General features: G+C 42.4%; 1 protein-coding gene across 5 annotated transcripts in view; it reads left to right on the top strand.

Annotated features, from left to right (window-relative positions):
- The window catches only part of ATP8A2 (ATPase phospholipid transporting 8A2), a 541,088-nt gene that overhangs the window by 507,891 nt on the left and 7,423 nt on the right, over positions 1-25,774 (top strand). For all 5 annotated transcript variants that reach the window (XM_039520497.1, XM_039520502.1, XM_039520500.1 and 2 more), the window contains 2 exons: positions 539-643; positions 18,217-18,308. In XM_039520497.1, the coding sequence (XP_039376431.1) occupies positions 539-643; positions 18,217-18,308 (197 nt within the window). The remainder of the gene's footprint in view (positions 1-538; positions 644-18,216; positions 18,309-25,774) is intronic.

Below are 25,774 nucleotides of genomic sequence, written 5' to 3'. Positions count from 1 at the left end.
TATCATAATAATATCACTATGAAGAATATGGGGTGCAGTATCACAGTACTCATAAATGAAAATTAGAAGGTTTGAATGGCAATGATTATCTGAGACTGTAATCAGGTTTTCAGTGCACTGCAATGTGTGGCTCAAAGGACAAAATGGAATCATGGTTTACTTCAATGAATATTCAGTGAAACCCTGCTCTTTTGTTTGGATGACCGGTTCTTGAGCAGTGCCATGGCAGTGGTGTCAAGTCTCCGGAGTCCAGCAGTTCTGCACAGTTTTACACAGACAGAGTGTTCTGTTAAAGAAGATGAACTACACTGAGTTTATAGTCTTTCAGTTCTGCCCTTTTCATGTAACATTACCCAGATATTATGAATCTGGACTAATTGCCATGCTTGTACAGTCTTGCATTACCCTATTTCCCAAATCTTCCCAAACCAAAGGCTCTGTGCCTTTTGTGTCTGAGACAGAAATTTGGTCTTTTACAGCCATGTGAACATTTATGTGTTTTTTGTTTTTGTTTTTTTGTCTTTTCCTTGTGATACAGGGTCAAGCATACCTACCATAAAACTTTGCTGGAGCAGGTTCAGGAGCTGGAAACTAAATCCAAAGAACTGGGAAAAGCTATGCTTCGTGATAGTAATGGAAAGAGGTGGGGGCAATTCCATCCTAATTTAAAGAACAGATATTTTTCCTCCTTCACCCCCACCCCCAAGTTTCTTTTTTCATTCATACCTAATTCTAGGTGGGGTCCTAAGTATCCTCCTCAATTTCATCCACTCACTTCTTTTTTTAAATCCATCTTTTCCACTTCATTTCTCCTGTATTATTGCTGCATAAAGCCAAATTTGAGACTCCAACTCAAATCTCCTTCATGATGGCATGTACCACTACCACTTGGTCACCAGAGCAGATTAAACTAAGTTTGTTGTATATTGGATGGTACCAGGGGTTTTGATCAAATGTTCGGATGAGAAAAAAAGTTGGCTATGACTCTGGACATGAAAAATTTTAGGACAGCATTAAAAGGAGGAATGGAAAACAGAAAGTAAGGTCTGCATTGGTACCTGGCCCAGTTTGTCTGACCTCGCAGCTTTTGTGCTCTCACTTTTCATCTGTAATTTACAGGGCTGTGAGTACAGACTTCTCAGCATGGTCACTTGCGCTTCTCTCTTCTAGCCACGCCATATGGACAGAACATATTGCTGTTATTAAATGCTTCATTGTAAGGGAGCATATATATTGTGTGGGAACTTTTGTCTGCTTTGAAAGAAGCTAAAGAAAATCATAGTGAGGCTTTTCCTTCAGACAGTTTCATTTACATCTTTAGAAAGTGGCTCTGCCTCAGCAAATCGGAAAGCTCTCTGAGTTCAAAAAGGGTTTATAACTAATTCTTGTGTTCCTTACACAATATGGCACCACATGACCTGCTAAGAAACTACATGATCATTAAACTGGATTTTAGCAAACCTTATAAACTAGCAAACTGAGTGGAATGGGGCTTTTAAAAAGATTTCATTCTTCCAGGGCAAGGTCATCCTTTGAGTCTTTGATGTCTATTCTAAGGTAAACTAATTGCCGTATTGTAGCTGCTGCTGAGGCAAGCTGGATAATAAATGTTCAGCTTAATTTCTCTACAGATAGTGCCTACCAAGTCACAAGTTGCCAAGAAGTGAATTTGCCACCATGACTAATAAACTGAAAAGCTTTAGAGATTCCCTGTTATGAATTTTAATATGTTTATATAATATGCCCTTAGTGCCCAGATCTCAGTCTCAGGGATCAAGATCGAAGGAAAAATAGTACAAAACAAAAAGAAAAAAACCCAAAATATGTAGGGGTCATTTTAATTAACAGTGAGTCACTTTCTGTCTTACTGCTTTTGAGTACTACAAGTGTATGGTTTTATTTATAAATTACAGCCACATGCAAAGGTGCTAGGGTGAACCTAGAATCATTTAAAATGAATAAGCAACTTTAGTGAGCAAAGTCAACAAAAGTAAAAGGCTCAGACTAAAATATTGAAACTTGAGGGCCTAAAATTAGATGCTTAAATAAAAATGGCCTAAATTTTAGTGGTGCTGAGCAACCACCTTGGAGTCAGTGGGAGCTGAAAGTGCTCTGCACTGTTGAGAATCAGGCAAAAACTTGTTTAAAGATATATGCTTTGCACCGTGAACTAATAGTCAACAATCTCAAATCCTGTTGGACCAATGGAAATGAATTGGATCCAAAGGACTCTTCTGAGAACAAGCAGTCTTCAGCCCCAAGGCATTCAGTTCTGTGAAACTGTTAGGGAATCTGCTGTGAGGGGGTTCATGTATTTGTACAGAATACCCAATTGTATTTCTGTGTTATGTTGGTTTGCTTTTTACTGACAATATTAACTGTCTGCTATTGACACCACTAGAGGTGGGGAAAGTAAAACTGTTGTCGTTGCATAATGCCTCTCTGGGTTGTGAAACCAGGAGGAAATGCCATTAATAGTCATCAAGAAGCAGTTGGAGTTTAAGCTGTTTATGTGCACGTGTCTCCTAGAACTTGATTGGCTTCCCCGTTTATGTTTACACATTGTTGTGGCTTTTTGTAAATTTAACATCTGTGTTGTAATTCATTCAGATGTTACATGTTTTCATAGCCTTTTATTTTATTGCATTCTCACTGCAAACACTTTAATCTGCATTCCTCCTCCATATAGATTCACTTCCTTCTCGAAACGCTTGCATGGAGATGATGTAAGGAATCCTCCTGGCCCTCCTTCCCAACCCCAACCCCCCACCCCATGCATTTTTTTTCTCCCTCCTAATTGCTCCCAGATTTTCTGGGTGGTCCATCTGTGAAGTAGATAATAGTGGAGTGCCGCAGTCTGCTAGAGGTTGGTGTGTCATGCTTATGATGTGGCCTCCTGAGTGCTCCTTGGAATTATGTCTTTTATCTCCTTTGTTTGTCTGCTGGCTCTTTCACACCTGCTTGAAATCATGGGCTGTTCCTTTGGGAAGGGAGGGAGATGGGAAAGTGGCGTACTGGGAATTTCCTTGAGCTGCAGTCTCTCTCATTTGGCTATATGTTTTGGTTTTTTTAAAATTTCCTGAGGGCTGCTGGGAATCAGGAGCTCTGTGATTTGTGCTCCTTTGCTTGCTCCTGCTGGGTGCCCCCACTGATGGCATGATATTTCTGTTTACCCTGGGACTACTTAGGAAGAGAAGTGAGTAACTAGAATCCACTTGTTTCTAGTGCGGTGGGTAAAGCTATATTAAAACTGCGCGGGACTGCCAGTTCTCCCTAAGTAAATGTTAGCACTTGTCGGAAGTATTTCTGAAAACATAGCCACTAGATGTATGCTTTGTTCAGGCAGTGCTGGGAGATAAGCTGGCTGTCGTCAGGATCTGCTTTCCTGTCCCATGTAGTGTACACTATTTTTGTATAGTGTCTTTCACAGAAAAGTATCACAAAATACTTCACACCCAATTAAAGATAAGAGAGGGACTTATGAACACTTATGCAACTATGAGGTGCACATTCTGGATGTTACAAACTTTTCAGCTTAACGGCAAGTGATTCAAAAAACGCCTGAAGTCATGCATGCACATGGCATTATGGAGTGGGGCACAAATTATCCTCTGGGTTGCAGTTCGGCTTGTTTTGGTTTTTAAAACCTGGGTAAGATGGCCCCATGGACCACACTCTGGCCTTGGGTAGGTTCTCAGTGTCATCAGTGGGAGCCTTGCTCACATATCCAAAATCAGAATATCTATACGAAACAGACTTTTCATTGTAATGTTTGAGATGAATGAAAACTAAACAGCTCCCCTTCATTGATTACATTAAACTCGGCTTAATCTTAACCTCATCTGACTAGTTTCTAGAACCTAAATCATTTTTATTAATGACCTAAATACTAAGGGCAAAATTCTACCCTTACTCACCAGCGTTGTGAACAGTAGGCAAGTTAAGGAAACAGCAGAGCCAGCCATATGTTCGGTTCAGTGAGCCATCCTGCCTGTGCAGGGAAGTAGAACAACACACTCTGCATCCTAAACCTTCACAATCCTCTGTGCATGCAGTGGGAGTGGATGCTTTGCCATGCCCCCAAGTCAGCAAGCTACCTGGGGAGGATCTGCAGGCTCATTAGCCACTCCCTAATTTGACACTCAAGAGACTGCTGGGCTGGAATCCAGTGCAGCTGCAGCTTGGGTGAGCCTTGGTCCGGGAAGGAAATAGTCTCCCTGGCACACTCATGTAACAAAAGACAGGATTTAGCACTAAATTTACATGAGTTTGGAGAGGAGAGGGGGCAATTTACATGCCAAAGCAAACATGGACACCTGACGAAAGAAGCTATGTGAAATTTACATGAAGAAAACAAACACATTTTCTACTGATCCACATACATAAGTGACTGAAAATAACTGGGGAGACATTTTTTAATTAAAACTTTTTAATACTCAAATCATGGCTCATAAAGGGCCAAATCTAGAGGGTCATATTTAGTTTGTTCTCTGTCTAACCTCTCATTGAAATCAGTGCGAGTTTAGTCTGAATAAAGACAGATTTTCAAGCTAAAAGTCATTTTGGTCCCTAATCAATGTCCATTTATTATCACTGTGTCCAACCAATAGGCAGTGAATAAAGTAGTGCAATACTTTGCTTTGTGAAAGTGAATTTTGATATTCAAGAGGGTTTCTATGTCTCAGACTTGCACAGAGAACTTCCTTCAGGATTTATTTATTGGGGGTTAGGAGATTTTTATTTTATACTGAATAATATTGATGCTTTAATAGTTTACTCCACCCTTTACAAGGCGCTGAAGGACTTGTCTGGGTTATAACCGCAAAGTGTCCATATCATTTAGAAAAGGGAAAGAATTCCCTTTCCCTTTTCTAAATCATTTGGAACTGTGATGCAACATTCCTCTTGCCCTATGTAAAATAACACGGGAATGAGCAAAATCAGTTTTCTGAGCCAGCCAGGCATAGGCCTGTTCTTTGAGTGTACTTCTATGCAGGATTTTTCATTACACTTTGTTTCTTTGTCTCTTATGATTTAAAGTCTCTTTAAAGTCACATTAAAAGACAGCTATTTTTATCATCAGGTAAGAAACCAACACTGTTTTTCAGTGCAGTTTAAAGAGCAGATCCTCACAGTCTCTGTAGTGTCTCTGCCCAACAAGCAGCTGCATTGTGGTAAAGATTCTCTTTCATTTAAGTGCTTTTTGCTGAGTCTACCTTACTCTGTTGCTTTGGTAAAAGGAGCTGCATGACTAGCCTTTCCTCCTTAGAGCAAGCTATCTTGTTTATCTTCTCTTCTGCTTTACTTAGGCCGTGAATGCAGATGCCTATCTAGTCATTTCGATAGCTGTAGGACCCCATCAGTGCTCAGCCAGCTGACACAGGGACTTATGAAGGCTTGCTCACTCAATAGGCCCCTTGAGAGAAGAAAAGTAGAGTTAAGGAAATCTGACTCAGCCCTCTTACTGTCTCCTGTAGCCTAATGCTGTAAACCCTCCAGTCTTACAAAGGCAAAAATAGAATTGCTAAAACATATTTTAAAACAAGCCTCTGTGTAAATTAAGGGCCTGCTGCCACTGAAGTCAATGGGAATTTTTCCATTAACATCAAGGTTTGGGCTCGTTATATTTCCGAATACTAGTCTTTTGTCATTTCGTATTGATGCATTTCAATCAGCATACAATTGAAAGAGGGAGACCATTTCAATAAAGCACTTCAGATCAACAGGAACAACAGAATGGTCTTGATCTTATTAAACACAAATACACTTCTGTGCTGTAAGCTGGTAAATTGCATTGTATACACTGTGCCAAATTCTGATCTTGTTTACATGTTGACTTCAGTGGATTTACTCAAGATTTACACAACTCTGAGATTGGAATCTGGCCCATCTTGTGCAGCTGAGCATAAAATTAGGTTGCAATTGAGAGGTATATTTTCTTTTTGAGGTTTAGGGCTTCTTAGCAAAATTTCCACATGTTCTTCACACCATTTCAGGAAAGAAAAGAAAAGATTTCTCCATCAAAGTGACTGTCATTTATGTTTTTTTCTCCCAGTTTTTCTACTAAAAAGATATTAGACTCTTTTTACTAGCAAAATGCATATAAAATGATATCAGTGCTCCCCCTCTCTATTTTATGCTATCCCATTTTATCTGGAGATAGGTAAACAGAAATGACAGGTTTTTCTTCATTTTCATATGTATTGTTAATTTCCAGTGCTTCGACCCCTCTGCATAAGGCATTTAAAATCACAGGGCTTGATCCTGCTTTCAGTTGGGAAGCATCTCAGCAAATCAGCTATAGCCCTGGCAAAGATAAACATGGTGATTGATTTTTTTTCCAAGTGACAATTTGCTAGATCAAGCTTAAGCCTTATAGAACAAACTAACAGAATTATACTTGCTCCCTCTACAGTACAGTAGGTTCACATCACATCACGTTGATAATTCCTATAAAATAATTATCCTTCAAAAATAGCAAATGAAGTTCAAAAAAAAAAACCCACAGTGATCCAGAGTGAGGCTTAAAGCTGTGATGAAATCTGCTGACTACCTTAGAGCTGAAGGAGGTACAAACACAGAGGACAAAATTAAGCTGCAAATTGAAATGGAAAGGTGGGAACAGTGGGGACATAACAAAAGGAGAAGGAATACTGATTAAGGGGCTAGTCTTCTCCCCAGTGCTTAATCCTGAGTTACTGGGTTAGGCTCTAGAGATCGACAGGGGGAAGGGGAAGGAATCCTCCCTCCAGGCTGCACAGCAGGAGAACTGCTCCATGACAACAGCTCCAGTCTAAAGGCTTGAGCAGTGTCTTTGGCCTGAGTTCCTCCTTTGCCCACTCCCAGGGGAGAGGGAGAAGAATTTGCATCCTGTATGTTTTATTATGACATACATTAGTAACAAAGAGTATGTCTACACTGCGAAGTTGTCGACAAAACTTTTGTCTTTCACGGGTACTTTAAAAAGCCCCCCCTCCCCCCGCAAAAGACAAAAGTTTTGCCAATGCAAGTGGCAGTGTGAATGCGGCTTTGTCGACAGGAGCGCTCTCCTTCCGACAAAGCTAACGCCGCTCACGGGATGAAAGTATTTTGTTGGCAAAAGTGCAGACAAAATACCGATAGAGAGCGTTCACACACGCTGACTTTTAGCAACACAGCCTTGTCGCTAAAAGCTGTGTGATGTAGACAAGCCCAAAGAGCGCTATTTTAAGGGTTGCATTTAACAAGGGAAGGCTACATGGAAAATACTCCATACCCAGTAGAGAGACAAGGTGCGTGACGTAATATCTTTTAGTGAACTAACTTCTATTGATGAGAAAGACAAGCTTTCAACCCACCTTGTCTCTCTCATATCCTGAGCCCCACATGGCTACAACTACACTGTATATATACCCAGTAGGCTGTCACCAAATACTCAATCAAACCAGATTTTTTTTTTCAAACCAAGAAAATTCCGTAGCCTGCACTGAGAACTATGCCCAGACACTGTGAAAATTCAGCCATTTTTACAGCTGGCCTTCAAAAAATAATCTGATAAAAGAGGTTGTTGGAGGGATTTGGGGGGTGGGGGTGAGTAGCAGGGCCGACTCCAGGCACCCGCAGAGGAAGCACATGCCTGGGGCGGCACATGCTGAGGGACGGCATTCCATCCATTCTTGGGGTGGCACAGTCTGGGCAGCTTTTTTTTTTTTTTTTCCTTCAGCAGTTCGGGCAGTAGTCTGAGCGTCTTTTTTTTTTTTTTTTTGCTTGGGGCGGCAAAAGTGGTAGAGCTGGTCTTAGTGAGTAGTTAACAGGAAAAGTATATTTCCTACCCTTACCAAAGTTAAAAATGATTGAATGGATCTTGTTCATACTTTCCAATAACAAATCACCTTTGGGCAGAGACCAAGCATGGAAAATTTCAACCTCAAAGGTGACTGTGTCCGAAACATAGGAGTGTGTAGGAAAAGCATGTTATAATTGGAACTGTATTGCAACCTTATCTATAGAGGATACTACCAGCACCCACGGTAAGTGCAAAGTGATGCACTTAGGGAGAAGAAGTAAACGGGGGCACTGATACTAAAGTGAGGATGGTTGGAAAGCAATAAATCACTCTTCATTTCCTGCTTTTCAAAGGTTTAAGTTTAGCTGAAGTAGCACGGAGCAATCTTAACTCTGTGTTGGTAATGTTTTGGGACAGTTAATAGTAATGCACACGTGCATACCTACGCGCACATGTAGGAGTAGATAAAATATTTGAAGCACTTTGAAATGAAAGGTGCTATGACTGTCTCAGGCCTATTGTTTTGTTTGTATCTGTGCTGTCTATTTCTTTTTCCTAGGTGGGTAGCTTACATTTATTATAGCAGGCGCTTGGTAGTACCCTTTATAATTAAGGTTACAATACAATTCCAGTTATAACAACCTGCAAAACGAAGGATGATCCAAGTGGTCTTTACAAGTCCATGAGTAGGAAAGTATTATCTTCAGCAAGACATAATTTGAAACAAAAAAAAAAAAGGACCCCAACCCTAAAAATCACTTCTACCCATGCAGCCTTGCTGACTTTCCTGAGTGTGGTTGCCTGGGTAGAAAAAAGAGAAGAATTTGGCCCCAAATATCCATATAATACAGTTTCTGTGTAAACTGTTATGTACAATGTAAAAGGAACTGTCAAGCATTTGAAATACAGTAAAACAAAGACCTCCTGCTCCCAAGCTATTTCATAACAATCGCATAGCTACTGCCACGCCTGCATGTATGCTGTGTGATATTCTGAACCTTCGTAACATCCGATGAGGATAAACAGATGGTAGAGCTATGTGGGAGCTGAGCTGACGCAGGCGTCATATGTTTAACCTCTAAAAACCTAACTGCTACACTGACACATAGAAAGAGGGAGAGGACAACAATACAATTGATTGTTAAACTCAGACTCTCCGGCTACTGATAAGTCTTTGTTTTGTGTTTAAAATAACTAGTCATTCTATTCTCAGAGAATTTTGAAAAATCTACTAGAATTGTAAAGAAGAATAAAATGCCCAGCTCCTGGCTCACTTGCCTACTGATCTAGGGCAACGCTATGCACTTCTCTGCACTACCCAATTATGCTTTGTGCCCCAGCCATAATCTGGTGCTTAGGGTTTGTTGATGGTTCGTTGCATATTTACAGGAAGAAACAGAAAGCACTTGGCTAGTTTTTATTTCAGTCTCCCTACTTGAGTGACATATTGATTATGTATGTGCCTAGAGGCTGACTTTGCAAAGAAAAGGCTGAAGATTTCGATTATACACTTCAGATATTGGTATCAAACACCCCTGCCATAAATGACTTCCTCAAGAACCTCTCTGGAGATCTCCGCTGATTACATAGCAGCTTCATTATCAGTAAAGTCTGTTTGCTTTTAAAATTAAAAAGACCTCCTACCCGGATTGATCTCACAGAGTAAAACATTATATCAACCTGATGCCAGATAACCAAAAATAACACCTCCCCTTCATGAACTGCGACTAAGGGACAAACCAACACAAGCCCCTGGCTACTTGTGTGTATCATCATGACATGTAAGGGTCATTGTTTTTCTTGACATGCCAAAAACCCAGCTGATCAGTACTCAAATACCCACTCACCTATTCACTGAGAGTGAAATTCATACCTGTACAGGGCTCTCTCATAAATGGGCACAGTTTACGGCTCCTCTTAAGATCCGTGTTGTGGGCTTACGTGGGACTGAAGTAATGCACAGGGTCTTGGTGAGTCCTCAGTACCAGGGTAAATGTCATCTTAAACTAATTTCACAGGATTTGCTTAATCTAACTAGGTTCTCAGTCCGTGATCCAACCAATAGTTTAGCCTGGATTTTGCTGTTTCTATGTTGACATCAGTTCTGTTGCTGAAAATAACATTTCAATACACTGTTAAGGAGAAAAGAACAAAGCCTCGTGTTGAAGAGGCTCAGATTTTTCTTCCAGCGTTGGTCATCTCTAACAGTCACTACACCATTTATATGTAGATAATTGTTTTTCATAGGTCCCCTTGCTCCCCTGAATCAGCCCATTTTCTAACAGTAATTTCTACTAAAGGTTAATCAGAGGATTATACATAGTGAATTTTACAGCAGCACGACCATGGCACATGGGGTTGGTTAATAGAGTCCTACCCAGCTATTTGAGTGTACCAATTATTTTGGAGGATTCTTTCACTTCTTTACCACACTCATCCTCCCCCTTCCCCCCCACCCTAAGATCTATATAAGATTTTTCTATGTCATCCAGCACCAGCATAGTATCTAAGCACTTATGGTGTCCTGGTCACTGTTGGATCATATCCCCCATTCAGAGCCCATCAATATAGCTTCCTAACTGGCTATAGGATACTGATTCACAGGAGGACCCCTCCCCCATATAGCCCTGATGTCTGAGCAGGACTGGCTCTAGGGGTTTTGCCGCCCCAAGCAGCCAAAAAAAAAAAAAGCCACGATCACAATCTGCGGCAATTCAGCGGGAGGTCCTTCGCTCTGAGCAGGAGTGAGGGACCCTCCGCCGAATTGCCGGCCGAATACCTGAAAGTGCCGCCCAGCTCCGGAGTGGCCACCCCAAGCACCTGCTTGATAAACTGGTGCCTGGAGCCGGCCCTGTGTCTGAGTGCATTCCCTCTACACTATCACTAGGCCACAAATGCCAATTTAATGTGCTTTCCTTTTAATAAAGATTTTTTAAAATTGCTGATTTAAAAAAAAACTGTATTATTTGAGTTCCCGAAAGGGGAAAGGCTAAGATGGAGCTATGCAATAGCATGAGAAGGCTGAAGAAGAGGGGCATGAGGTGGCTTCAGAATGAATGGAATGGAAAGGAGGGTTCTTAGGTTTAAAAATCATGCAACCCACAGCAAAAGTGCTTAGCAACAGAAATGTTGAGGTACTTTTTAAATTATTTCTGAACTTTAGAAAAGCTACAAAGGGAAACTATCGGACTCACAACAAAGTCTTTAGTTAGCTGCAGTTAAGGGGATTTGATTCTCCTCTCGCACCTGCTTTGCACTGGTGTACCACCACTGGCTTCAGAGGCGTTATTTCTGAGCGAGCCCAGGAAGAGACCTCAGACAAGGAGATATGTAACAAGATGTGTCACAAGCAGAAAGCAACATATTAAATCAGGGCCCACTTACTAGTCCCTTTAAAGGGGGCAGAATTTCAGCTTGAACTATGAGGTTTTTCTGGTTTATATCACAGCTTTCCCATGATTTGAATGTTGCTACTGTACTGAATAGAAGAAATTGTGATGCTGCACCTGCAGATAGAAGGGTAATGGGATTCATAGTTATTCAAGTCACAGAAAAAACAGCTGTGCATTTTTCTGTCCTGTTGGCTCAAACTTCTGTGTGTAATCCTCTATATTTTATAACATTTAAGAGACTGTGGGCCATACGTTAGCCTTGTATTTACTACGTATTCAGAGAGTAGAGGGCTAGCAGCCAGAATATACACACACATTTTTTAATTTTTACAATTTGTTTGCAGATTTTATGGCTGTGTCAAGGCTTTAATTACAAATATTACATTTCTTCCTGCAGGATACTGCAGGGGCAGGAAGAAACAAACCATCTCATATATTTGTGTTTGTATTGGACTAAACATTTTAAATAATCCAAACACATTAGTTTAAGAAAAAATCCTAAATCATCTTATCCATTATAAATAACCTGCCTATATTCTGCAGCTCTGCTAGCAAATCACCACTGAGATTCTGATGCAATTCTGAAAAAAAATTTTAACCCAACCACTGTGTGTGTTTTCCAGGGAGACTCTGTTTTAAGTGAGACATCTGCAGCCACTTTAACCTTCACTTCTTTGTGAGCGCTGCTTTTGCCACCAGCCAATTAGTGAACTCCGGAGGACTTTCTGGGTCAAGCTATACCAAGTACCTCAAATCCTCATTAACGCTAATTAGTGCTCAGTAGGTTAATTGGTGGTGAAGCTCATCTTTTTTTAATTACTCGAACAAATGAGCCAGCGGGACCTTGTGGTCAGCTGTGAATTATTCTGTTTGTTTTGATGCTCCTCATTTGAATGTGTAAAGCCAGATGTTTGTTGCCCATACTTAGGGCCTGTTTGCTTTTGTTGGAGCAAAAAAAGGACAAAAACCACTTTTTTTAACACAATTAATAAGCATCTTAGCTGACACCTTAGAACAATTAAGACCCAGGATGCAAGAGTGACTTTGTGCATGGGATAGAAAACGTCATTTGAAATGATAACGTATCACCTTAAGATGTCCCTTCAATTCCTTATCAGATTTAACAAACAAGTGCAATGTCATTGATATAGTCCAAAAAGAATCATACACATTGGGGCCAAGAACCAATCCCTGAAGGACCCCTTGTTTTAAATGTCTTGTTTTAAATAACTCAAATGATTAATTTTGTACCACTCCCTTGTAAGACTGTTCCACAATCTTCGGCTTCATTCTAAGGGCATTTTCCTTAGTATTCATCCTAAATTATCGTTGCTCTGGTTTTACTTCATAACTCCTTTGTATCACTTTAAGCAGTTCCTATACACCTTTTGTACTTTTACCCTTCACATAGTTGTAAACAATTATTATATCTCTACCCCCTCAACTCTCACAAAGTCATTGTTTAAGCAATCAACACATTGATCTGTCCGGTCCCTTCTAACCCTATGATTCTATGTTTCATTCTTTTAATTCTTCCTCATAAATCTGCCCTTCTGGCCCCCATAAGAACATTCTCTCGATTACCTCCAGTTTGGTAACATTGTCCTGTTATTGAGGTGCTCAGAGCTGTATGAAGTATTTCCGGTGTGGTCTCACCAGATACGTTTATAGACCTGTCATCTATCTGTCCCCAATGCACTCTCGGTTGCAGTCTGTAGCCCAGTCTTGCATACGTTCCATGTGGGTCAATTCACACACCTGCACAGAGTCTCATTGAAAGCAGAAGCAGTATTTAGAGCCACAAACCCGCAGTTGTGACCTCAGCAACCTCAGCAAATGTTCAGTGGTGACGGGCATGCACAAGTTAAGTGTGTGGCACAGTGCATGTCTCTGGGACAGGCATGAGGCTGTGGTGAAAGTTTTATGCTATGGTGTCAGGGATATTAATAAGGTGTGTGTGTTTTCTTTATCTGTGGAGACAGAAAGAAATTTCCTGTGGAGGTGTAGAGTCTTTCAATAGCAGTGTGGGCACAAGAGTACCGTAAAGAGGTGTCTCTTAACTTGGCATTTCCTTACTTGTAAGGGTTTGTGTCAGGTGATGTCACACTTAAGCAGCCTTACCTTGTTTTAAATGAAGTTTTTGGTTTTGGTGATTAGATACCATAACCAAGTACATTCCTCTCAAAAGAGCTTTCTGGTAATTAGATCGGAATGTAGAAGTGCATGATTCAGTATTTTACTGGGCCTGATCCAAAGCCCATGTAAGTTAGTAGATGGTTCCCTGGACCTCACTAGCCCTTTAACACCAAGATGTACTCAGTGAGTTAGCCAACGCAAGCCCAGGGTGAGCTTTCAGTAAGCGTATGTTGAAGTCCCACAGCAGGAAGAAATGGGAAGCAGTGCAAGAAAGCTTTTATTCTGCTGCTCCTGACACACCTAGACGCTGGTGCCTGCACCTATAAGAAAGGAGAGGCTGAGAAGCAGCAGGTATTTAAATAAACACATGTGCTTGATTATATTCCGGTCCCCACCCACCATATGTCACTTGTCTTTTTTAAAATGTAGGCTCCTTAAACAGGGACTGGCTCTTCGTATGTCTATATACAGCACCCAACACAATGGGACCCTGATCCTGCCTGGGGCCCTTGAGCGTTACACTAAAATAAATAATAATTAATACTCTGAGAATTGTTTTTCAAGCTTTGGAAGCTTTTCCAAAATGATGCAAACCAAAGTTCTTCCAAGTAGCATTTACAAAAACCAATACAAACCTCTGAGCATGCTTTAGAGAAGATTCTGTGTCAGAAATAATTAAATATATTTCTGCAGCCAAAGGGTTTCCAAACTATGGGACTTTCTACAACATTGGAACCTGAACAGAAACAGACCAGGATCCTGCAAGGTGTAGCCACCTTCCCTTGGATAACAAGTGCCAGTTTCCTAGGTTTGTGGGAATCTATGGATCTAAGTTGGGCAGTCCAGAATGATTCCTGGACCCACGTGGTTTGAAAACGCCGTTCATACTGTCTTGTGTCTCTGTCCTGGGTGTCCTGGGATACTTTGTTAGGATTATCTCTTTCTTTTTTCCTTATATTTGTTTCCAGGAGACAAGAGAGAATTTATAAAGGTTTCCACTTTCTGAAACCAAAATAATAAACTGGAAGGTGCTGTGGCTTGATAACTGCACTTGGGAACAGGCAGGTTTATTCCATACAAGTATATGACTCATCTGCCTTTATCTGTAGGTCAGTGGGAATTCTTCAGAAGTGACAACAAAGTAATTTGGCCATTTCAAAAAGATATAAAAAAACATTTTTATTCAAATAAAGGGCAATGCAGAAAGTATTTTGCCTCATGCCAGCTTTGCTCAGTGGTTGCTATACTTGATAATAGTGAGGCTCTGATAGAGACTTAGAAAACCCATAGTTTAAATACATCTGAAGTGAGATCAGTAGGAAAAGCTAAATAAGAACAGAACAGCCATACTGGGTCAGACCAATCAGCTAGCCGACTATCCTGTCTTCCGACAGTGGACAATGCCAGGTGCTTCAGAGACAATGAACAGAGCAGACAGTCATCAATGATCCATCCTTTCTTGTCCACTCCCGTCCCAGCGTCTGGCAGTCAGACACTAGGGACACCCAGAGTATGGGGTTGTGTCCCTGACCATCTTGGCTAATTGATGGCCCTGTCCTCCATGAACTTAGCTAATTCTTTTTTGAACCCTGTAATAGTTTTGATCTTCACAACATCCCCTGGCAATGAGTTGCAGGGGTTGACTGTGCATTGTGTGACGAAGTACGTCACACAGTACACTTCTCAGGGGAACTGTAATGTCAAGGGTTTCTGATAGCCCCGAGAATTTCCCCTATATTTCCTCTTTTTCCTCTTTGTCTCCTCCCTCCAAAGCCTCACGATGCTGGAACTTTCCGTCTGACAGAAAATGGCTGGAGGTGCCTGACTTTTTGGCCCATTGCCAAAGCTCCGTTCATCTGCCAGAGGGGGACACCAGTGAGGGAGCCACTTGGCTCACTTTTCCTACAGAGGCTGAGCATCCTGCCTCTAGCATTCTCCATTCCTTCCTCCTCGGGAAAAGAAACTGAGATCAAGGGTATATCTGAGGGGTGGGCAAACTTTTTGGCCCGAGGGCCACATTGGGGTTGCACAACTGTATGGAGGGCTGGGTAGGGAAGGCTGTGCCTCCCAAACAGCCTGCCCCCTGTCCCCTATCCGCCCCCTCCCACTTCCTGTCCCCGACTGCCCTCCTCAGAACTTCCAACCCATCCAACCCCACCTGCACCTTGTCCCCGACCGCCCCCTCCCAGGACCCCTGACCCCTATCCTCACTCCCGCCACTTGACAGCCCCCCCCCGGGACTCCCACCCCCTATCCAACCGCCCTCTGCTCCTTGTCCCCTGACCACCTCCTCCTGGGACCCACTGTCCCTAACTGCCCCTGGGATCCCACCTCCTTATCCACCCCCCGCTGTTCCCTGTCCCCTGACTGCCCTCCCAACCCCTATCCAAATCCCCGCCCCCTGAGAAGCCCCTCCCCGGGACTCCCACACCCAACCCGCCCAGTTCCCCATCCCCTGACTGCCCCCCCAGATCCTCCACCCTATCCAACTGCCCCCTCCTCCCTGACTGCCCCCCAGAATCCCCCGCTCCCTTACTCAACCCCCGCCCCCAGCAGCAGGAGTTTGCAGCCACAACATCCGGCCAGAGCCAGCTGTGCTCCCCACGCTGCCCAGCGGGCGCGGCGGGCCAGAGCGCAGCCTGCAAGGCGGCGTGGCTGCGGGGGAGGGGCTGGGGACTAGGCTCCCTGGCCAGAAGCTCAGGGGCTGGGCAGGATGGTCCTGTGGGCCATAGTTTGCCCACATCTGGTGTATCTTCATTACCAGCTGGATCAGCAGGCAGTGATCAATCCAGCGGGGATCAATTTATCATGTCTAGTCTAGATGAGATAAATTGACCCCTGAGCGCTCTCCCGTCAACTCCTGTACTCCAGCTCGGTGAGAGGCGCAGGCAGAGTCGATGGGGGAGCGGCAGCAGTTGACTCACCGCAGTGAAGACACCATGGTAAGTTGGTCTAAGTACCTCAACTTCAACTACGTTATTCACGTAGCTGAAGTTGCATAATTTAGATCGATTCCTTCCCCCGCCCTCCTCCCCCCCCCCCATGTAGACCAGGGCTAAGACTAATAGTCAAACGCTGCACAGACTTCTGTTCTTGGAGACAAATCTTGCCTCCTTTGTGGATTCGGGGGACTGCCTTGTAGTGCATCATGTGTAGTTTCACTGTGCAAGAGGAGGAGTCTGAGTTCCTGCATAGTGGGGTCTGAGCCCTCTTTGCACTGGGAAGGATTTAGGAAAGGATCCAGTGGCTTTTTGACCCCCACTTCACATGACTGGAACAGTTGCCACAAAGTAACTTCAGGTGATTATTTCCTTTGTCCTCCATGGATGTCCCCACTGTTCAGTCTGCTGTGAGAGGATTTGACCTTTGAGATGAATCTAATGAAATTTTAGGTGGCATGAAAGCCCACAAAGAGGCATTGGACATTACGGACATTTCAGAAATTCTGGCTGGCATCGTCTTGTTTAAAGCAATTAACGGTTTCAGTGAGAGAGAGTGGCCTGTTAAAACGGCAATAGCAGCAGTGCCCCTTGGAGTCCAAATTTCATATACTTCATGGATGTGAAATCCTAAGTGTCAGCAAGAAAATATATCTAGGTCCTCACTCCAGATATGTTTGCACAGTTATATGTGGCCTGATTCTCATCTCAGTGTAACCAGTGTCAGTCCCCGAAGTCAGTGAAGGTTGAGAAAAAGGGAATGGGAAGAGAATCAGGCCCTGAATTCTGAAAATTCAGCATAAAGCTGGAATGAATGAGATCATGCCAGTGGAGTCCTGTTAACAAAAATGTGTCTGATTCTCTGTTCACTGGCACTAGTGTAAATCAGGAATAACTTTACAAACAGGACAATTATATGAGTGTGAGAGAAAACACAGGGCCCCAATCATTTTGAACTAAAATAGATTATGCTAATATATATATATATAATTTCATAATAAGAACACTATGTAATGATGTGTAGGCCTATCATCAAGGCCCCAGTCCAGCAAAACACAGAAACATTCATAATATTACATTTATAAGAAATCCCACTGATGTCAATGAGACATGCTTACGTGCACATGCTTTCATGCTCTTCTGGATCAGGGCCACAGGGTCAGTATTATCCTTTTATTCTGTGCACAAAACTAACACTGAAATAATAGTTTTGTGCAAATATCCATGGTAGATAGTAGCTATTGATTTTCGTGTATAGCTTTCTAGAGATTCATTATAGCTATTCCCTTGTCTCTGTCTCCTTTGGTTGGTCAGTGTGTTTGTTTTTCTCCTCTAGTTTGCATTTGCATGGGGTAAAAATTGAATACCTTCTAAAAAGCTAATTTTAGATCCACACAGGACTAGAAATTAAATTGTGGAAACTGAAGATTTTTGTTGTTGTTCTTTTTTATCAAAAAATTGAGATAATTTGTACTTTCCACTGGGAAAACAACTGAGCTGTTTTCATGAAAGAATTATGGTGGGTTTCTTCTCTGGTTGTTTCAAGCCATGCTGCAGGTGTGATAGAAGCCTTTACCATACACTAAGTAAAAACACATTGCTCCTTCTCTCTAAGGCAGTTTTTGGGAGCCCAGAATCGGGCATGACCTACAAAGAAAGTTTTTATTATATACTTCAATTAAGATGGGATGCCAAGTTCAGTACAGTTATGTCCAAGGCCAAAATATCAGGCACCCAGATGCCACAATGATGGTCATCTCAGAGATAGACAGCGTAGATGTACACGTATACCACTATGCCTTAAAAAGAAGGAGTCCTGTCATCATAGATCCCTGATGGTGGTGTCCATTGTAAAGAAAGTTAAAAGAATTGTTTTTTACACACTGTAACTGATTTATTTAAAAAGCAAAAGTACTTATTAAATACACTCGAGATGCAATGGAATTATCTAGGGACTCACTGTGTGTATTTGGTTTTTTTCCAGCTTGAACGAACGTGATCATTTGTTAAAAAGGCTCGGCAGAAAAACTCCTCCGAGCCTTTTCCGAGCTCATTCTGTCCAGCAAGGTGTATCACGTAAGTAACTGATCAGATGTGTGTCTCTCAGCAGTCAGTCCCAGATGAATGAAGGGGAAGATTATTATTTTTAAAATTAAATTGTAGGTAGAAATAATCTGATACAGAGGCTGAGCTGCCAACCAAGAGTCAGAAATTTGGAAGGGGAATTAGTGTATTTGGCCCCAGGCTTGTAGAACTTGCCTGTAGATAATTCCCTAGGACCCAATCAAGTGGCCCAATGACAAAATCCCAGTGCAGAAATTCCATAACTTTAAAATCCTCATATTCTCATGATCTTGTAAAATTTGACAGGCCAAAAAAAAAGTTGAAATAGAGCTCTGCTTTAAATGGTGACTGTGTTTTCAAATGATAGCTATTAACTATGGTTTTAAAAATACAGAAATAGCTCTGTGGTGCCATTTGAGAAAAGTTCTAAATGTTTTTAATAAGCAGGTGGAGGTCCCTGTAGCTGCCATTTGTGTATTCCTCTTCTTGGCCTCTTCTGGGGAAGTTAAGGGCAACTCTAGACCTGCCTGTTGCTGCTAGAGGAAAGGAACAGTATCTCTCACACTGCATCTGAGCTCATTGGTTTATCCTACTGCATAGCTCCTTGAGATAGGCCCAGTGTCTTTGGCATCTCTACTCGCTACGTCTGGATTTTCATCAGGGCTTCCCCAGCATTAAAATAGAACTCCACAGACCAGAACCCCCAGGGAGCCATGAGCCAATAAGAGTTAAGAGAAAAATGTTGACTTGCTACTGGGGTGGATTGTCTTTTGCAGTCAGATTTTTGACCAATAACATTCTCACCTTACTAAGGGAAATAGCCCCATCAGCAGCAATGGTGCTGGTTGCAGGATAGCGCCAAGACAAACAGATTTGACTCCAAATCATCCATTTAACATGAGTTTTTGAAGGTGAGATCTGTATCATGTCAGGATTTCAGCAGGTGGGGTACAGCCAAATTTCATCTCTTCTCTGTGACCATTTCTTCAGCAGAATCATAACTGCTCAGAAGGCCCTGACCCAGAAGAACTGGGGTTTTTCTGCTGCAGAAATAGGGTAGGATTTAAGAATCTCATACATGGGATGCAGAGATCCCCTGCAGATCCTCAGGGGGGATTCAGAGCAGGATCCACTGGGTCATTCTCCTCCACACAAGGGAGAATGCACTGGCTCCAGGGGCTAGAGCAGCCTTGAGAGTGCAGTAACTTCTGCAGACTAGCTCCACTGCCATTGTGAGCTCTGGAAAGAAGGGATTCATTTTCTCCTTCACCCCCACAGAGAAGCTCAGCTTGGCTGTGCTCTGCTTCCAGGATTTGTTCCTTTGTGTCCAGATGTAAAGGGTGCTGGTTTTATCTCTCTTTCACATACCTATGGAGACACTTTGAAGCAATTCCATAGGAGATGAGTGGCAGAACAAGCCTGTAAAAAAGAATCAGGGAAACCTCCTAGAGAAACCTATGAACCAGTCTGCAGACAGTACAGAAAACCGGTATGCTTGTGTTACCCGTCAGATCTGAACCACATGCTCACAATTTGCAGACTGCATCTTTGTGTTTTTAATTGGCTGATAAGCTTTGGGAAACAAGAATAAGATATCAAAATAAACTTTGATTCAGTTAACTGGCTCCCCATATATACAAATGATTAAGTGCTAAATGAGTCAGTCCAGTCAGGACAAGTTCCAATCGCATGTCTGTTTTTCACATGAATGTAAATTTTCATTGCGAAGTTGTTAAGACTAAAAGAGGCTTTTATAGCAGATCCATGATTCTCTAAAACTTCTGTCATCCCTTGTCAAACATTGTTTTCAAACACTGCACAGCTGCTGTATGTGCAGGGCCATATGAACTTATGTGCTGGTTTCACAGACCTAAATTGTACAAATGTTGTATAAATAGTGAAAATTGTCAAACCAAGCAGCTGGCGGCTAAGGCGGTAGTTTTGTCATGGTAGATATGTATTTTGAATCACACCCTACTGGCTCTCTGGAGTCATTGTGATTCCACTGGGCTTCCAAGTTCCCACCCAAAGAGTTCAGCCTATCCCAAAACTTGATCATGTGACTTCAGTTCAGGCCAGGACACTTGAATTTAACATAGCAGAGATCATTAATTTTGTTCTGGTTGACAAGGCTGAGACAAACCCATTGCCCTGTTAATGGGAGGGGGAGAATAAGGGCAGTTTCCCATCAGAAGTTGTAAAATAACCCAGAATCAATATTGTAGCTTGCGGGGAAGAGCGGGGCAAAAACTGTTCCAAGATTCGCTGCTATAAAATTGCATTAAAAACCTTTGATCTCAAAGCACATGGGAATGACATTAGTTCTAGGACAACACACACTAAAACAATGGATTTGGGGCTACTTTTAATGGCCTCGGGGATCAGAGGAGGAAGCTTGGAAGGTTTAGCCCCTAAAACCATTTAAATTTGTTTATGGCCATGGTTTTGTGTTCATGAATTGAGAGCGTCAGATGAAATGCCAGAAATGTTCTATCCTTTAACTGTGCTCTCAAGGTTCACATCGTTCTTTTCTGACTGATGTGGCTTTCTGAAAGGCTTATGAAAATGAACAAAGATTTTCCACTGACCTTCAGATTTTGATGCAAATGCTAGTTAGGATTTCATTATCCTGTGGCTTTCAGTAGAAGAGTTTTGTGCCTTTTGTCAAGCTTACTTGCTGAACATTTCTGCAGCCCAAAAAGTTTTAGTGGAAATGAATAGATGGTGCAGTGATTACGGCATTAGCTAGGAGCTGGTACAGTTCCTGTCTGACACACCTGTATGAAATCAGCGCTGGTTAGCTCAGCATAACGTCTGCGGATAGATTTCCCATTCCCATCTGCTTTCTAAAATCCCAGCAATAGGAAAAGCTCAAGTCCCCCTAATTAAGAGGGGAGATTGGCCCACAAGTGGGAATAGTTCTCAGAGAAAGCAGGAAATGCTGCAAGGTTCCTCTCACAGATGTTGCTTATCATCATTCTCTCGAGTGTGTGTAGGGGGATTTGCTTTTCCATGGAAGGAGAAGTCGTTTGGCTCCTAAAACTCATGGATACCAGGTAATCTGCTGGTAACAGGGCTTTTGCCATGGGGCTCCTGGACCTCCACCCACTCTGGCCCCTGCCTACTCTGCCCTCTTCTGACCCCATGATGGCACAGCTCTCTTGTTGCTTTGACAACAGTGTGCAGAACTTCTCTCCTGGCCAGTTACCCAAGAACTCATGGAGGCCTGACATCTGCAAAAAGCAGCTCTCCTCCTCCCCAATTCCAGGCTACTCCCCTCCCTGGCCTGGATTCCCAACTCCCTCAGAATCCCCATGAAAAAGGTTTCTAGAGACAAAGAGGAGAACAGTGTTACCAAGACGGCATTCCCCACATGCTTCGGGAATCCACTGAACAATTGTCCCCTCAGCCCCTGGGCGCAAGCTGGATTATTCCATATGATCCCACAAGTATAGTGGCTGACATAATTCAAAACACTCCTCGTCTGCCTCCTGTCAGCATTGGGCTGTCATTTGACCTAGCACGTACTTAAAAACAGCGGGCTGAATCCTGTGCTCCTTAATCCTCCCCCCCGCTGAAATCCAGAGGAGCTGTGCCTGACTAGGGATTATAGAATTTGGCCCAGATTTCCTATGCTGGTGGAGGAAATCACCCCTTCCTTTGACAGTGTAAGGTAACTGCACTGAGTAAGTCTTAACACAGAGAGTACATTTTACACCTTGTTAATCAATAGAGAAACCGCACCTGTCATTTCAAGTTGGTTTCACAGCATGGGGGTTGAAGAATAATAAATAACAATAATGTGTTCATGCTGAAGGCTCTAATCCTGCCATTTACTGTGTCCTAAGAGAGGCTGCCTTCCTGCTACTTTCCTCTTGGTGCATGTTGCTCTGCAAAACTATCAGGTTACTTCGTGGGATTTTTTTATTGTTATTAATCCATTACCTTCTTTCTTTGGGTATCAAGGCTTCAGCACTTTTTCTGGCCAAATTCCACACAGCAAATATAGCTGTACTGATATTTGTTGAATATGAAGATGTTGGGATCTTTTAATATTTACTTAAAAAGAAAAGGAATAGCGAGAAGAAGATGGGCTTAATGATGTTAGATCCGGTCCCATGCTTCCTGAATGTGAATAGTTTGGTTTCTAGAGAAACCAAACAAAATCTGAACATTCATCATATTTTTTCTTCTTGGGTCCTTTTAAAAATATTATTTGTCAGCACTGGGCAAATGAGTGTTCTTTTAGCATGTGTTAATTAAAATGCACTAGTTAACATGATATAACACTACTCATTTTCCCAGTGTAGACAAACCCAAAGAGTTGTGTGATGTTTGTCCATTGACAAGACATTACTGGTGTTTAATGGTAATTGGAGATAGACTTTGCCACATTCTCTGAAGGTCTGCACTATTGAGGTATGTCGGACCAAGGCATGGAAGGAAGTTCCAGAATTAATAAGTTTCTGCTGAGAGCTGCTCTGCCTCCAGACATCAGCCAAACAAATCCATGAACTCTCAGCACAAAGGTCCTTTCCCAATGGACCTGAGCTCAACTGTCAAATAAGAGAGTGTGAGGAGAGATGATCACTAAAGATATCCCTTAAATACGTAACAATGCATGAACTTCCACAGCAGATTTCCTGAAATAAACAGATTGTTCAGGACATCCTCAGGCTCGGATTCTGCAAGCTGCAGTGTGTGGGTGGACCCCTACATCCAGGTGTGCAGGTTTGGGGCCTATATGTGGACTACAGTTCTTTATGTCTCTTACACAGCGTTTTATAGAACAAAATAATCAGCTAAGTATACTGAAAAAGGCACTGTTCAACTAGAAACCTAGTAATGGGAGACGAGATTCAGATCTCGCAGCAGAATGTGAAAGGTAACAAACTAGATGCGTTTAAAAATTCAATAGGTAGTCTGATAATATCCGGAATCTGTGAAACCTTATATTTGATTAGAATGTGACCCCCTCTTCCTAGCAAATGAACCAAGCCATCAGATATTTTAAAATCCTCCTGACTTAAAGTCTCAAATAATTGAAAGGCTCAGAATGCGGAGTACGATGGGTCTCACTTCTGAAACCATAGAGACTAGATTCTGCGCTGAAAATTCCAAAGAAGCACTCTCTCTGCTAGGACTGCTGGAAAAGATCTGAACAATGGGGGCCTTGTTCTCAGTGTAGAATGAGAGGTGTGGTTTTAAAAGCCAGAACTGGGAGAAGTTCAGACTTTCGAAAGGTCCCATTGTAACTGGGCCATGGAAATTTTCATTGTTTTGAGTGGTGTCTGGGAATAGTGGAAAGACCCAGTTATCCAGATCTAGGAGAATCAACAGCATTTAATCACATTCTTATTCTGCTAGAGGCGTAATTAGCAGCCTGAACAGCTTTAATAAGTTGATTAAAGAACTGCATAGTGTGAAATAACCATCACTTATTGAGATCAACAGTAAAAGTAAAATAAACTGTCAAATGTTGAGCCCAGGCTGAATGGAGAGAATAGGTGCGTCTTCACTGCACACATGTTTCGGAGGTGTGCATACCCCTGTAGCACCCCACTACCTCCCATCACAGCTATAAATAGCAGTTCAGCTGGTGCGACATGGGTTAAGTGAGTAAAGACACACCTGAAGAGTGTGCGTGTGTACATACCCTGCATGGCTCTCCATTCACCCAAACCGTGCCTCCTAGGGTATATTTAAAAATTGTATTAAGATGATGTTTAAAAAAAGTGAACGGTACAGAGTTTAAGCATAGACATTTCTGGTTATCAGGGAATAACATACAGATTATCAAGGGGTGAAAAGTTCAGTTTAAGATCGGCTGGCATAAGGAATACATAATCTGCAATATCCCTAATTGGGGATAAAAGGTTGACGGGTCAAAGTACAGACATTGAGATATGAGGATACGTTATTCATATAATGGCTATGTTCAGTGTAGAGTATAATGATTGGATACAATGGTGAGGATGGATTCACCCTCATTTGGTGAGATTTAACGTTCAGTGAGTTTATGGTTCCAGTTCATATTTAAAATTTTTATTAAGATGATGTTAAAAAAAAAAGTGAACGGTACAGCATTTAAGCATAGAAATTTCTGGTTATCAGGGAATAACATACAGTTTATCGAGGATCTGCATTGCAACTAAACACCCGCAGCTGGTGCATGTCAGCTGACTCGGGCTCATGGAACTCAGGCTATCAGGATATTTAACTGCAGTGTAGACGTTTGGGCTCAGGCTGGAGCCCAGGCTCTGTGATCCAGCTCAGCCTTTCTCCTCTGCCTCCCCGTGCCAGAGCTTTTCACTGACATGTAGCTACACACCACAGTGTGAATGAAGCCTGCTTCTCATTGTGGCGTCTAGCTACTTGTACCAAAAGTGTAATGTAGACAAAAGTAATGTAGATGTCACCAATATGTTTGTGTCAGTGACACTGGGGGATGTGCCCTGCTCATGATCTGCCCACAGAAAGGACATGCCAAGGAGTGATCCCTATGCGGATCAAGGACCCTAGATGGCTATCTTGGTTCTCTTAAACACAATAAAAGGAGTTCCCAAGGCAAGGTGTGTCCCACAGGCATTAACCTTGCATGAAACAGTTTAAGCAGGCATCTCTTTTGTTGTACCTTGTCTGACTCTGCAGCAGGATAGGACTTTGTTGCCATTAAAATGCATCTTAAAAAGTCAAATATTGAAAAGTAACTAGACGCTCTGTTCAGTGTCATTTAAATAGTCCCAGGGTAATGACAGATAATTGTCTATGGGTAATTGCCTGGGGTGTGAAGGAGCTTGGCAGCTGGATACCACCTGAGGATCTTGCTATATGGGGTAATCCTGCAGTCCCAATGAAGATAGCTCCAGGGCGCAATGCAAAGCTGCCCTAATTTGGGGCAGGATATGGGCCACTGCCTTCTGTTATTTAAGGCCAATCTTGCAGTCTTTATCCAAGCTGACTTTCCTTGAGATTGTTACCTAAAGATTGCAGGATTCTGGCCCTTAGAATAGAACAAGCACACTTAAAGCATTTGTTTGCAAGTGTGAATCCACCCTTGTAAGAATGTTTTGTAAATCTTCTTTCCTTTGCTAGCGTCCAGTATGAATGTGTTCTTTGCTAAAAGATGTCTTAAACTTTGTAAATTAGTCTGTGCACCTTCAGTTACAGACAGGGAAGTCCACCCTGTATTTCTGTTTACCATGTTATTAGCATGTAACCATGCTTATGTTAAAACATAGTCAGCCATGTTATCATACTGGATCTGAGTTGCGCAGGATTCTGGAAGTGCCCCAACAGGAAGAGGTCTGTTCTCAAATGTAATGCAAACTAAACAAAAAAAAATCTGGAATATTTCTGCCAGGGGCAGCTCTAGGAATTCCGCCGCCCCAAGCAGGGCGGCACGCCGTGCAGGGCGCTCTGGCAGTCGCCGGTCCCGCGGCTCCAGAGGACCTCTTGAAGACGTGCCTGCGGAGGGT

The sequence above is a fragment of the Mauremys reevesii genome, linkage group 1 (assembly GCF_016161935.1).
Source record: "Mauremys reevesii isolate NIE-2019 linkage group 1, ASM1616193v1, whole genome shotgun sequence".
Classification (NCBI taxonomy): domain Eukaryota; kingdom Metazoa; phylum Chordata; order Testudines; family Geoemydidae; genus Mauremys; species Mauremys reevesii.
This window is presented reverse-complemented; position numbering and strand designations above follow the sequence as displayed.